Source organism: Rutidosis leptorrhynchoides, chromosome 11, assembly GCF_046630445.1.
Source record: "Rutidosis leptorrhynchoides isolate AG116_Rl617_1_P2 chromosome 11, CSIRO_AGI_Rlap_v1, whole genome shotgun sequence".
Classification (NCBI taxonomy): Eukaryota; Viridiplantae; Streptophyta; class Magnoliopsida; order Asterales; family Asteraceae; genus Rutidosis; species Rutidosis leptorrhynchoides.
In genome coordinates, this window is record NC_092343.1 from 206,030,303 (window position 1) to 206,045,991 (window position 15,689).

At 33.5% G+C, this 15,689-nt stretch overlaps 1 protein-coding gene across 1 annotated transcript in view; it reads left to right on the forward strand.

The window, feature by feature from the left end:
- The window catches only part of LOC139875361 (uncharacterized), a 46,407-nt gene extending 33,330 nt beyond the window's left edge, over positions 1-13,077 (forward strand). Inside the window, exons 4-7 of the mRNA XM_071862700.1 lie at positions 12,259-12,389; positions 12,490-12,636; positions 12,687-12,757; positions 12,800-13,077. Of these exons, the coding sequence (XP_071718801.1) occupies positions 12,259-12,389; positions 12,490-12,636; positions 12,687-12,757; positions 12,800-13,077 (627 nt within the window). The remainder of the gene's footprint in view (positions 1-12,258; positions 12,390-12,489; positions 12,637-12,686; positions 12,758-12,799) is intronic.
- Positions 13,078-15,689: the final 2,612 nt, after the last annotated feature.

Genomic DNA, 15,689 nt, shown 5'->3' on the forward strand with positions numbered 1-15,689 from the left:
GTTATATGATCTATCCCATTCATAAGATAGTCGGTTTAATTGGTTTTCCATAGCTACATAGGCGTAACCTCGAGCATTCAGTGTCTTTTCTTCTAAACATATGAACGGTCCGTCTCTGCATAAAGTAACAAATTCGGTGTTTGAATAGGTTTGATTATTTGAACATTTACCTCCATGTGACCATTTTCCGCATTTGTGACATCTTTCTAGGTGTCGTGCTCTTCTTTTCGCTGCGGATTTTGATTTTCCTTTACCAAATTGTAACTTATTATCTTCGCATCTGGATTCTTTTCTAACTCCGTCCATTCTTTCTCTGATTACTGATACTATTTCACTCGGAAGTGTGTCATTATTACGTTTAGTGATCAAAGCGTGTAGCATTAGACCATGGTTTAGTTCACAGGCAGTCTTCATTTTGTAAAAACCTAAAAAAATAAAAATTCAGAATGGGGGGAGAAGACTAGTTCTTTAGAGTCTGCTAGGGAAAGACCATTCGGGTTCCATTTTCGAGAACTACATGAAAACAGACAATCTAACTCTAACAGAAATACATAAACCCCCTCTACTTAGTTGAAATTGTGATTAACATTATTTTCAATTGAATCATCAACAACTTGTATATCTTTGACTTTTACTTCAATCCATTTGTTGATTTCCTCCGTAACTTTCACAAATTCAACTAACACTGCCTTTTCTTTTGACGATAAATTGGATATTAATCGGTTATATAGCTTAAAGTTTTCTTTAATCTTAGCATCGTGAATCCGTTTATAAAGTTTCTTCGTTGAACTGTTAAAAATGGGTTCATTTAATTTCATATCATCAACGGCATTCTTTGTGATTGGATCATCATTAAGTGTTTCTTCATCTTCCCCACCCTTATGCGTTTTTATTGGTCTAACAGTTTTGGTTTGTGGAGATCTAAACTTTCGGTTCACAAAGGTGATCGATGTATCACCATCCCTAAGTGTCATTCTACCTTCTCTTACATCAATGAATGCCTCGGTGGTTGCTAAAAATGGGCGACCTAGAATTAGAGGAACATCAAGGTTTTCCTCCATATTAATCACTATGAAGTTTGCAACAAAGGTTAAACTTCCCACGTTAACAAGTAAATTATTTGTTATTCCAACCGGGTGTTTAATGGTTTGGTCAAATGATTGAACACCTATTTTGGTTGGTTTTAATTTACCCATGCCTAATCTTTTGTATAAGGAAAGAGGCATAATATTTGCACTTGCTCCTAAATCTGCGAGTCCATTATGTACAGCACCATCATTAAGTAAGCAAGAAATGATAAATTCACCCGGGTCTCCTGCTTTAGTAAGTCGAGTTGGTTTGTAAACTTTTTTTTCGGGTGTTCTTTCCTTGATTCTTTCATTTCTATTTGAATTTCTTGTTTACATTTTTCTTCGTTTCTTGGAATGGGAGGTTTGTATAGGAATTCTTCTTCATCACTCAAATTTGAATCCTCCCTATATTCCAATTTTGATTTTTCATATGTTGTTGATAACATATTTATGTTTTCATTTTGAAGGTTTTCTTGGGTGGTGAAATTATGATTAACTTCATTGTCAACTTCCATCGGACCATGTATGTAATGTTTAACTCTGTGACCATTAACTTTAAATTCAATCCCATTTGAATTTATTAATTCTATCGTTCCGTATGGGAAAACTCTTTTGACTATGAATGGTCCAGACCATCTTGATTTCAATTTTCCAAGAAATAGCTTGAATCGTGAATTGAAAAGAAGAACTCTGTCTCCTTCTTTAAATTCTTTTGAACTTCTGATTCTTTTATCATGCCATTTCTTCGTTCTTTCCTTATAGATTAACGAATTATCGTATGCTTCATGTCTTAATTCTTCTAATTCGTTTAGTTGACTTAATCGTAGACGTCCGGCTTCATGTAAATCAAGATTACATGTCTTCAAAGCCCAAAATGCTTTGTGTTCAATTTCTACTGGAAGATGACATGCTTTTCCATAAACAAGTCTAAAAGGTGTGGTTCCAATTGGAGTTTTGTAGGCTGTTCTAAAAGCCCAGAGTGCATCCTCCAATTTAATGGACCATTCCTTCGGATTTGATCCTACGGTTTTCTCTAGAATACGTTTTAAAGCTCGGTTGGTATTTTCAACTTGTCCACTTGTTTGTGGATGATATGCGGTGGAGATTTTATGAGTTACTCCATATCTTTTAAGAACTTTCTCAAGTTGATTATTACAGAAATGAGTTCCCCGATCACTTATTAAAGCTTTCGGTGTTCCAAACCTTGCAAAAAGACGTTTTAAAAAGTTAACTACAACTCGTGCATCATTAGTTGGGAGAGCTTGTGCTTCCGCTCATTTAGATACATAATCAATGGCTACGAGTATATATAGATTATTATGAGATTTTGGAAATGGACCCATAAAGTCAATACCCCAAATGTCAAATACTTCACATACTTGGATGACATTTTGTGGCATTTCATCACGTTGACTTATTTTTCCGACCCTTTGACAAGCATCACAGGATTTGCAAAGAAGGTGTGCGTCTTTGTAAATTGTAGGCCAATAGAATCCAGCATCATAAACTTTTCTTGCTGTTAGTTGAGGCCCATAATGCCCTCCTGTTGGTCCTGTGTGACAATGGTTTAATATTTTACTAGCTTCATCTCCAAATACACATCGGCGTATTATTCCATAGGGACAACGTTTAAACAGATGTGGATCTTCCCAAAAATAGTGTTTTATATCACTGAAGAATTTCTTTCGTTTTTGGTACGATAATCCTTTTTCAAGGAATCCACAAACTAAGTAGTTTGCATAGTCTGCAAACCATGGAATTTCTTTATAATCTATCTTCAATAGATATTCATCAGGAAAGTTGTCTTGTATGGCCGATTCATTTAGAACTTCTAACTCAGGATTTTCAAGACGAAAAAGATGATCAGCGGCGAGATTTTCTGCTCCTCTTTTATCTCAGATTTCAATATCAAACTCTTGTAAGAGTAAGATCCAACGGATTAATCTTGGTTTAGCATCTTGTTTCGAAAATAGGTATCTAAGAGCATAATGGTCGGTATAGACCACCGTTTTTGCTAGAACAAGATATGATCGAAATTTGTCAAAAGCAAAGACAATAGCAAGGAGTTCTTTTTCAGTAGTTGTATAGTTCGTTTGTGCTCCTTTTAACGTATTACTAGCATAATATATAGGTTAAAATCGTTTTTCAATCCTTTGTCCTAAAACGGCTCCCATTGCAAAATCACTTGCATCGCACATTAGTTCAAATGGTAGATTCCAATTTGGTGTTATCATGATCGGTGCATTAGTGAGTTTCTCTTTAAGAATATTAAAAGATTTGATACACTCATCTGAAAAGATGAATGGAGCATCCTTTTCTAGGAGTTTATTCATAGGAGTGGCAATTTTAGAAAAATCTTTTATGAATCGTCGGTAAAAACCGGCATGCCCTAGAAAACTCCTAACTCCTCTAACATTGGTGGGATGTGGAAGTTTAGCAATTACATCTACTTTAGCTCTATCCACTTCAATTCCTTCTTTTGAAATTTTATGACCAAGAACGATGCCCTCTTTAACCATGAAATGGCATTTCTCCCAATTAAGTACTAGATTTGACTGTTCGCATCTAATAAGCATTCGTTCCAGATTAACTAGACATGATTCAAATGTATCACCGAAGACTGAAAAGTCATCCATGAAAACTTCCATGCATTCTTCTATCATGTCATGAAAAATCGCCATCATACACCTTTGAAAGGTTGCAGGGGCGTTGCAAAGTCCAAATGGCATGCGTTTGTAAGCAAAAGTACCATAAGGGCACGTGAATGTGGGTTTCTCTTGGTCCTCAGGTGCTATTGAAATTTGAAAATATCCGGAAAATCCATCTAGAAAACAATAGTAACTATTTCCGGCTAATCTTTCCAACATTTGATCAATGAAAGGTAAGGGAAAGTGATCTTTTCTGGTGGCGTCATTTAATTTTCTATAATCAATACATACACGCCATCCTGTTACAGTCCTAGTAGGAATAAGCTCATTTTTCTCATTTGTAATGACAGTCATGCCACCCTTCTTAGGCACGCATTGAACTGGGCTTACCCATGGACTATCAGAAATTGGATAAATTAGACCTGCATCTAGCAGTTTAATAATCTCTTTCTTAACTACATTTTGCATATTAGGATTTAGTCTTCGTTGGCGTTGCACATACGTTTTATGACCTTCTTCCATAAGGATTTTATGTGTGCAATACGAAGGACTTATTCCTTTAATATCATGAATCTTCCATGCAATGGCTGGTTTATGAGCTTTCAACACAGAAATGAGTTGTGATTTCTCATTTTCAGTAAGAGAAGACGATATTATTACAGGTAATTCAGATTCACCATGTAAATAAGCGTATTCCAAATGGTTTGGAAGTGGCTTTAACTCTAATTTCGGAGGTTCTTCTATCGATGATTTGTATCGATATCTGTCTTCTTCTTTTAGCATTTGAATTTCTTCTGTTGTTGGTTCATATCCATTAGCTATAAGTGTAGCTAACATTTCAGCTTCATCAATTGGTTCATTACCTTCTCCTAAAGAACATTCTCCCATTCCTTGTAATTCTGGAAATTCTTCTAATAATTCTGCATGTGCATCTATAGTTTGAATATAATAACATGTATCATCTGCAGATTGTGGTTGTTGCATTGCTCTATCAACTGAAAAGGTAACACTCTCGTCCTCTATACTTAGGGTCAATTTCTTACCGAACACGTCTATCATTGCTTTAGCCGTGTTTAAGAATGGTCTTCCTAATATGAGAGGAACTTGAGAATCTTCTTCCATGTCCAGAACAACAAAATCTACTGGAAATACTAAAGTACCAACTTTAACTAGCATGTTCTCCATTATCCCTCTAGGATATTTTATTGATCTATCGGCTAGTTGTATGCTTATTCTGGTTGGTTTCAATTCTCCAAGGTCTAGTTTAATGTATAGTGAATACGGCATTAGATTTATACTAGCACCTAAGTCTGCCAATACTTCTATTGAACTAAGACTACCCAGAAAACATGGAATTGTGAAACTTCCTGGATCAGATAGTTTTTCTGGTATCTTATTCAACAGCACTGCTGAACAATTAGCATTCATGGTAACAGCCGAGAGTTCTTCCATTTTCTTTCTATTTGAGATTAGATCTTTCAAGAATTTAGCATATCTAGGCATTCTTGAAATCACATCAATGAAAGGAAGATTTACATTTATCTGTTTAAACATATCCAAGAATTTGGATTGCTCGGCTTCAAGTTTCTCTTTTTTCATTTTACTCGGGTAAGGAAGTGGTGGTTGGTATGGTTTAACATAAGGTTTAGCCTTAACTGTGTTATCTTCATTAACCTTTTCAACTACCGGTTCTTTTTCCTTATCTTGATCAGGTTATGGTTCTTGTGGAGTAGGAATAGCTTCATCAGAAGTTACAGGTATTTCAGGTGGTTTAAGTGTTGTACCACTTCTTGTGGTAATGGCTTTAGCTGTTTCATTCCAGGGGTTAGCATTTGTATCACTAGGTAGACTTCCCGGTTTTCTTTCACCTATTAACCTTGCTAGGTTACTTACTTCTTGTTCCAGATTTTGAATAGAAGCTTGTTGATTTCTAAATGCTTGAGCATTTTGTTCATTAGTTTGTTTCTGAGATGTGAAAAACTGCGTTTGAGTTTCAACTAGCTTCGTCATCATGTCTTCTAAATTCGGCTTTTTATCATCGGTTTGTTGTGGTGGTTTGTTTTGAAAATTAGGTCTTTGTGGATTGTAATTATTATTGGATACTTGTTGATTGCTAGGACCTTGTTGGTTGTTGTATGGAATATTTCTGTTATAATTCTGGTTTTGATTGTAAATCGGTCTTGGCAGTTGATAATTATTCTGATAATTATTTCCAGGCCTTTGGTTTATGTATGAAATATTCTCTCTTTGTTCCATTGTTAATTCAATACTGAGACAATCTTTTGTCAAATGTGGTCCTCCACACTGCTCACAACTAATTCGTATTGAGTGAATATCTTTAGTCATCTTTTCCATTCGTCTCTCCACAGCATCTATCTTTGCGGAAATGGAATCTAAGTCATGGCTAGAATCGGCTCTAGCTGCTTTAGATGATCTAACGATATCTTTTTCTTGGTGCCACTCATGTGAGTGGGAAGCAGTGTTATCAATAATTTTGTAAGCATCAGTTTCGGTTTTCTTCATAATAGAACCACCAGCTGCTATATCTATGTCTTTCCTTGTAGTGATGTCGCATCCTTGGTAGAATATTTGTACTATTTGACAGGTGTCTAAACCATGTTGCAGACATCCTCTTAATAACTTTCCATATCTAGTCCATGCCTCATATAGAGTTTCATTCGGCTTCTGTGTAAACGTAACAATTTCTGCTTGAAGTCTTACGGCTTTAGATGCAGGAAAGAATTGTTTAAGAAATTTTTCAACTAAAACATCCCATGTCTCAATCTCCCCTTCAGGTAACGATTCCAACCAATCTTTGGCTTCTCCCTTTAAAGTCCAGGGAAATAACATGAGATATATCTGTTCATCCTCTACTTCTCGGATTTTAAATAGTGTGCAGATCCTATTAAAGGTACGTAGATGTTCATTTGGATCTTCCTTCGGCGCACCACTAAATTGGCATTGATTAGTCACCATGTGTAGAATTTGTCCTTTGATTTCATAATCTGGCGCATTAATGTCTGGATGAGTAATTGCGTGACCTTGGCCAGTGCGTTTAGCTCTCATTCGGTCTTCCATACTTAAAGGTTCCAGATTCTCCATAATTGAATTTGTTGAATCGGAATCACTAGAGGATTCTGATTTAATGGTTCGTTCCTCAACAATCTCTGTTTGAATGATTGGTGGTTCCGGAGGAAAGTTTAGTGGTTCAGGATCTATGAATCGTCCTTGAATATTCTCCAGATTCTCAATTGTGAGGTTGGGTTCAAAAAATGGATTATCAGAAATTTGAACTGGAGTACTTGGTCGACTGGATGACGATTCTAAAGAAAAATCAACGGCAGTAATATTTGCTAAATGTCTTGATCTAGTTACAGGTGGTGAACGTACAAAAGGTGGTGAACGTCTTGCTCGGTGCATTCACTGAATATCCTATTAGTTTTTAAAAGGAAAGAAAAATTATAATAAGTTATCCAATCAATAGACTTTTCTGATTTTGCCCACGTTTCGAATAGCCAAAAGATGCAGCAGAGGGGCATGATTCGTTTGGTCTCAATATAATTGAGGACTGTTTGGCTCCAATAACCCGGTCCACGTACAAATCCAACTATTACTACGAACCAGAAAATTTTGATGTCTATTAATTTAACCACTTAAAATAAATTTTCGTAATTTTAAGAAATTTAGATAAGAAGTAGAATAAAAATCTATGTCCTAAAAACTAGAATAGCGAGAAATAAGAAAGAAAAAGAGTTCGTCGGAAAAAGATCGAAAAAGAAAAATGGTTGGCCACTGGTCGATTCACGAATTGAAAAGTGGGACTATAACTCACTTTCACAGATTTTTACTTCGTCGGGAAGTAAGACTTGGCCACTGGTCGATTCACGAACCTATAACAAATATATACATATATATATCAAAGTATGTTCAAAATATATTTACCAAATTTTTTCTACATTTTGATGTTTTAAGTTTATTAAGTCAGCTGTCCTCGTTAGTAACCTACAACTAGTTGTCCATTGTTAGATGTACAGAAATAAATTAATATATATTATCTTGAATCAATCCACGACCCAGTATATACACATCTCAGGCTAGATCACAACTCAAAGTATATATATTTTTGGAATCAACCTCAACCCTGTATAGCTAACTCCAACATTACTGCATATAGAGTGTCTATGGTTGTTCCAAATAATATAAATAGATGGGTCGATATGATATGTCAAAACATTTGCATACGTGTCTATGGTATCCCAAGATTACATAATATATTAGAATACATGTATAATATAATATAAGTTAGCTAGGATATGATTAATATAGATTTGTTACCAATTTTCACGTAGCTACAACAAGCAAAAATATCCAATCTTGTTTTACCCATAACTTCTTCGTTTTAAATCCGTTTTGAGTGTTTCAAGTTGATATGGTTTCATATTGAACTTAAGTTTATGAATCTAAACATAAAAAGATAAGTTTATAGTCGGAAATTGATGTCGTGCGAGGTGTATATAAAATAGCTATTAATTTCAGCAGGAAATACTATTAAATACGATACAATTTTACACAAGATATTTATTTATTTATAGAATGGATATACTTAAACCTTGCTACAACACTTATAGGCAGTGTACCTAATCGTACAGTAGTGTAGTTTTTAGTAAGTCCGATTCGTTCCACAGGGAAAATCTTTAAACAAAGCTTAACGCTATATTAGTTTACTTTTATAAAAATACAAATATATATAAGTAATATTATTATTATAAAGGGGGATTTTTACCGTTTAATGACCGGTTTGTCGATTTTAAAACTTTAGTCGCAGTTAAAACCAAATGTAAAATAATAAATAAATACAAGACTTAAATTAAAGCGTAAAGTAAATAACGATAATGAAATTGCGAATAATAAAAGTGCGATAAAATAAACTTGCGATAATTAAAAAGTACGATAATTAAAAGTGCAATTAAATATAATAACAATAAATAAAAGTGCTATAATTAGAAGTGCAATTAAATATAAAATAAAGGAAATTAAATATGAAATAAAAGAATTATGCTTATTTAAACTTCCGTAATCATGATGTTTGACGTGTTGATTTTAGTTTTATGCCCATGGGTTAATTGTCCTTTGTCCTGGATTATTTAATATGTCCATACGGATTTTGTCCATAATAGTCCATCAGTCATAAATATAAAAAGCGAAAGCCTTCGTCAAATTATTCTTATTCCCGAAGTCAAATATTCCAACTAATTGGGGATTCGAATTGTAACAAGGTTTTAATACTTTGTTTAATGAATACACCAGGTTATCGACTGTGTGTAAACCAAGGTTTTACTACTTTGTTAACAATTACACCAATTACCCTTGAATGTAATTCACCCCTGTTTCAACAAGTCTATTAACTATTAATCCAGTTCCGTATCCGGTAAAATGAATAATTATTGATATTTATAGATATCCCGCCCACCGTACCCAGTAAAGCGTATGTGGTTATATATAAATACGTCGAATTATAAGTTTGTATATTAAATTAACAAGGTATTGTTTAATTAATATAAAACCCATTAATAACCCATAGTCTAATTTCCACAAGTGTCGTTCTTTTATCCAAACCCCAATTATGGTACAAAGCCCAATTACCCAATTTTAGTAATTAGCCCAACATCATGATTACTTCGGATTAAATAAGCATAATAATAACTTAGCTACGAGACATTAATGTAAAAATGTTGAACATAACTTACAATGATTAAAAATAGCGTAGCGTTACACGGACAGAATTTCGACTTACACCCTTACAACATTTGATAACATATCCTTATTATTAGGATTTAAAATTAAAATTAAAATTAAAATATAAATTATAAATATATATTACGTATATATTGAGAGAAGAAGGAAAAAAAGATGATTTTTGTGATCAGAATTAGTTTGCTTTTATAGGGATTTTCAGAGTTTGGGGCTCCGCGACTCGCGGCCCTTTTGGCCTTCAAACTCCGCGAGTCGCGGAGTTTGAAAATACAGCTCACACACTTTGGAGTCTTTCTTGCCGACGGTTTTATAAATAAATATAATATATTAAATAATTATAAGAATTATTTAAATATTATATTATATTTATGTGCATAGTTGACTTGTAATTTTTAGTCCGTTGCATCGAGCGTTGAGAGTTGACTCTGGTCCCGGTTCCGGATTTTCGAACGTCCTTGCGTACAATTTTGTATTTTGTACTTTGCGTTTTGAATCTTGTACTCTTGTAATTTTGAGACGTTTCTTATCAATAATTGGAACCTCTTTGATGGTCTTTTGTAATTTTGAGCTTTTTGGTCGTTTGCGTCTTCAATTCGTCAAATCTGTCTTTTGTCTTCACCTTTTATTATTTAAACGAATATCACTTTTAAATAGAACAATTGCAACTAAAAGCTTGTCTTTCTTGAGGAATAATGCTATGAAATATATGTTCGTTTTTAGCATTATCAGAAATACAGGTTACAAGTTGTTTTTGTAAAGATAGTCATTTCAGTCGAAAGAACGACGTCTAGATGACCATTTTGGAAAATATACTTTCACTTTGAGTTTAACCTTGATTTTTGGATATAGTTTCATGTTCATAAGAAAAATCATTTTACCAGAAGAACAACTTTTAAATCAAAGTTTATCATAGTTTTTAATTAACTAACCCAAAACAGCCCGCGGTGTTAATACAACGGCGTATACCCGGTTTTACCGTGTTTTTTGTGTTTTTCGATTTTAAATCATTAAGTTAGCATATCATATAGATATAGAACATGTGTCTAGTTGATTTTAAAAGTCAAGTTAGAAGGATTAACTTTATTTGCGAACAAGTTTAGAATTAACTAAACTATATTCTAGTGATTACAAGTTTAAATCTTCGAATAAGATAGTTTTATATGTATGAATCGAACGATGTTATGAACATCATTACTACCTTAATTTTAGTATGTAAACCTACTTGAAAGTTCTTGAAGCAGAATCATGACACGAAAACAAGTTCAAGTAAGATTTTACTCGAAATAAGATTGATATAGTTATAGAAATTGAATCAAAGTTTGAATATGAGTATTACCTTGTATTAGAAAGATATGTTACTGTAAATAAGAAAGATTTCTTGAGGTTGGATGATCACTTTACAAGATTGGAAGTAAGCTAGCAAACTTGGAAGTATTCTTGATTTTATGAAACTAGAACTTATAGAATTTATGAAGAACACTTAGAACTTGAAGATAGAACTTGAGAGAGATCAATTAGTTGAAGAAAATTGAAGAATTAAAGTGTTTGTAGGTGTTTTTGGTCATTGGTATATGGATTAAATATAAAGGATGTGTAATTTTTTTTACTTGTAAATAAGTCATGAATGATTACTAATATTTTTGTAATTTTATGAGATGTTTCATGCTAGTTTCCAAATGATGGTTTCTACATGTGTTAGGTGACTCACATGGGCTGCTAAGAGCTGATCATTGGAGTATATATAGCAATAGTACATACATCTAAAAGCTTTGTATTGTACGAGTACGAATACGGGTGCATACGAGTAGAATTGTTGATGAAACTGAACGAGGATGTAATTGTAAGCATTTTTGTTAAGTAGAAGTATTTTGATAATTGTCTTAAATTCTTTCAAAAGTGTATGAATACATATTAAAACACTATATGTATATACATTTTAACTGAGTTGTTAAATCATCGTTAGTCGTTACATGTAAATGTTGTTTTGAAACCTTTAGGTTAACGATCTTGTTAAATGTTGTTAACCCATTGTTTATTATATCTAAAGAGATGTTAAATTATTACATTATCATGATATTATGATATATTAATATATCATAGTATGATATATATACATTTAAATGTTGTTACAATGATAATCGTTACATATATGTCTCGTTTTGAAATCCTTAAGTTAGTAGTCTTGTTTTTACATATGTAGTTCATTGTTAATACACTTAATGATATATTTACTTATCATTTAACATGTTTAACAAAGTGTATCAATATCTTAATATGATTCATATGTACTTAGTAAGACGTTGTTATAACGATAATCGTTATATATATCGTTTTTGAGTTTCTTAATTCAATAGTCTCATTTTTATGCATATAACTCATTGTTAAAATACTTAATGAGATACATACCTATCATAATAACATTTTAACTATGTATATATATATCCATATATATGTCATCATATAGTTTTTACAAGTTTTAACGTTCGTGAATCACCGGTCAACTTGGGTGGTCAATTGTCTATATGAAACCTATTTCAATTAATCAAGTCTTAACAAGTTTGATTGCTTAACATGTTGGAAACACTTAATCATTTAAATAACAATTTCATTTAATATATAAAAAAATGGAAAAGTTTCGGGTCACTACTTAGGAGGTCTTACCTAGGGCCAAGTCTTGTTGTGCATTGACCCTAATCAGGCTAAAGAGGTGCTTCGAGAAGTTCATGAGGGGTATTGTGCCTTATACTCATGATACAGAACTATTGCTGTGAAAGTGATGCGTATAGTGTATTACGGGCCCACCATTCACAGCGACGAGCGAAACTTATAAGGGCGTGCCAGTCTTGTCAGCAGCATGCATCGATAATTTGAGCATCGTGACACCCTATGATACTAATAACCACAACATGGCCATTTTGTAAGTGGGCTATGGAAATTGTTGGTCCAATCACTGCGTGCTCAGGTACGCATGAAATAATGTACTTGTGTAATACTTTGCAATATACTCACTTTAACAGTATTTACATTATCATTGTTTTCTTAGGAGGAATAAAATTCTTGGTGGTAGCAATCGATTACTTCACTAAACGGGTAGAGGCAAAAGCATTGGCTATAATTACTAGTAAGCGCATTCAAAACTTCTTTTGGGAAGATAGTGTGTGCAGGTTTGGTATCCCCAATGAAATTGTCAGCGATAATGGCACTCAATTTGAAGGCGAGCCTTTCAAGAGCTGGTGTCGAGAACTGAATATCAAGCAGTCATTTACTTCAGTCGCCCACCCGCAGGTAAATGAACAGTGTGAAGTAACAAATCAAGATATCGTGAAGGGAATCAAGGCGGCCTGGGCTTGTATGGAAATGAATGGGTGGATGAGCTCCCGAGTGTTTTTTGGGAGCATCATACCACTCATAAGAACAGCATAGGAGAAACACCGTTCAGCTTGGTTTATGGAACGGAAGCAGTAATCCCCACCGAATTGACAGTTCCAACGAAGCGCATACACAGCTTCGATGAGTTAAGTAATGATGAAGGCATGCGCGCTAACCTAGGTATGCTAGAAGAGTGCAGGGAGATAGCAGCCATATGCGAAGCTATCAATAAATAGAAAATCTCAAAGTATCATGACAAGCGTGTCAAGACTATGTCATTTATAATTGGGGATTATGTATGGCGCAACATTAAGGCAAGTCGGGCAGAAAATACTGGGAAGCTGGGGCCCAATTGGGAAGGCCCTTATGAAGTCATTGGCACAAGTGCAATGGGATCTTATATCTTGGCAGGAATTAATGGAGAACGAGTACCTCGTACTTGGCATGCAACCAATTTGAAAAGATGTTACATATAATGGCCAGGCTGCAACACTAGGGATTGATCACCCTGCCCTTTTTAAGCACCTATGATCAAGCATAAAATGGTCCATGAAATGTCCCGTTCTTATTGATTAAAAACGTTCCATATTAATTGATTTCGTTGCGAGGTTTTGACCTCTATATGAGACGTTTTTCAAAGACTGCATTCATTTTTAAAACAAACCATAACCTTTATTTCATAAATAAAGGTTTAAAAAGCTTTACGTAGATTATCAAATAATGATAATCTAAAATATCCTGTTTACACACGACCATTACATAATGGTTTACAATACAAATATGTTACATCGAATTCAGTTTCTTGAATGCAGTTTTTACACAATATCATACAAACATGGACTCCAAATCTTGTCCTTATTTTAGTATGCAACAGCGGAAGCTCTTAATATTCACCTGAGAATAAACATGCTTTAAACGTCAACAAAAATGTTGGTGAGTTATAGGTTTAACCTATATATATCAAATCGTAACAATAGACCACAAGATTTCATATTTCAATACACATTCCATACATAGAGATAAAAATCATTCATATGGTGAACACCTGGTAACCGACAATAACAAGATGCATATATAAGAATATCCCCATCATTCCGGGACACCCTTCGGATATGATATAAATTTCGAAGTACTAAAGCATCCGGTACTTTGGATGGGGTTTGTTAGGCCCAATAGATCTATCTTTAGGATTCGCGTCAATTAGGGTGTCTGTTCCCTAATTCTTAGATTACCAGACTTAATAAAAAGGGGCATATTCGATTTCGATAATTCAACCATAGAATGTAGTTTCACGTACTTGTGTCTATTTTGTAAATCATTTATAAAACCTGCATGTATTCTCATCCCAAAAATATTAGATTTTAAAAGTGGGACTATAACTCACTTTCACAGATTTTTACTTCGTCGGGAAGTAAGACTTGGCCACTGTTGATTCACGAACCTATAACAATATATACATATATATTAAAGTATGTTCAAAATATATTTACAACACTTTTAATATATTTTGATGTTTTAAGTTTATTAAGTCAGCTGTCCTCGTTAGTAACCTATAACTAGTTGTCCACAGTTAGATGTACAGAAATAAATCGATAAATATTATCTTGAATCAATCCACGACCCAGTGTATACGTATCTCAGTATTGATCACAACTCAAACTATATATATTTTGGAATCAACCTCAACCCTGTATAGCTAACTCCAACATTCACATATAGAGTGTCTATGGTTGTTCCGAAATATATATAGATGTGTCGACATGATAGGTCGAAACATTGTATACGTGTCTATGGTATCTCAAGATTACATAATATACAATACAAGTTGATTAAGTTATGGTTGGAATAGATTTGTTACCAATTTTCACGTAGCTAAAATGAGAAAAATTATCCAATCTTGTTTTACCCATAACTTCTTCATTTTAAATCCGTTTTGAGTGAATCAAATTGCTATGGTTTCATATTGAACTCTATTTTATGAATCTAAACAGAAAAAGTATAGGTTTATAGTCGGAAAAATAAGTTACAAGTCGTTTTTGTAAAGGTAGTCATTTCAGTCGAAAGAACGACGTCTAGATGACCATTTTAGAAAACATACTTCCACTTTGAGTTTAACCATAATTTTTGGATATAGTTTCATGTTCATAATAAAAATCATTTTCTCAGAATAACAACTTTTAAATCAAAGTTTATCATAGTTTTTAATTAACTAACCCAAAACAGCCCGCGGTGTTACTACGACGGCGTAAATCCGGTTTTACGGTGTTTTTCGTGTTTCCAGGTTTTAAATCATTAAGTTAGCATATCATATAGATATAGAACATGTGTTTAGTTGATTTTAAAAGTCAAGTTAGAAGGATTAACTTTTGTTTGCGAACAAGTTTAGAATTAACTAAACTATGTTCTAGTGATTACAAGTTTAAACCTTCGAATAAGATAGCTTTATATGTATGAATCGAATGATGTTATGAACATCATTACTACCTTAATTTCCTTGGATAAACCTACTGGAAAAGAGAAAAATGGATCTAGCTTCAATGGATCCTTGGATGGCTCGAAGTTCTTGAAGCAGAATCATGACACGAAAACAAGTTCAAGTAAGATCATCACTTGAAATAAGATTGTTATAGTTATAGAAATTGAACCAAAGTTTGAATATGATTATTACCTTGTATTAGAATGATAACCTACTGTAAGAAACAAAGATTTCTTGAGGTTGGATGATCACCTTACAAGATTGGAAGTGAGCTAGCAAACTTGAAAGTATTCTTGATTTTATGAAACTAGAACTTTTGGAATTTATGAAGAACACTTAGAACTTGAAGATAGAACTTGAGAGAGATCAATT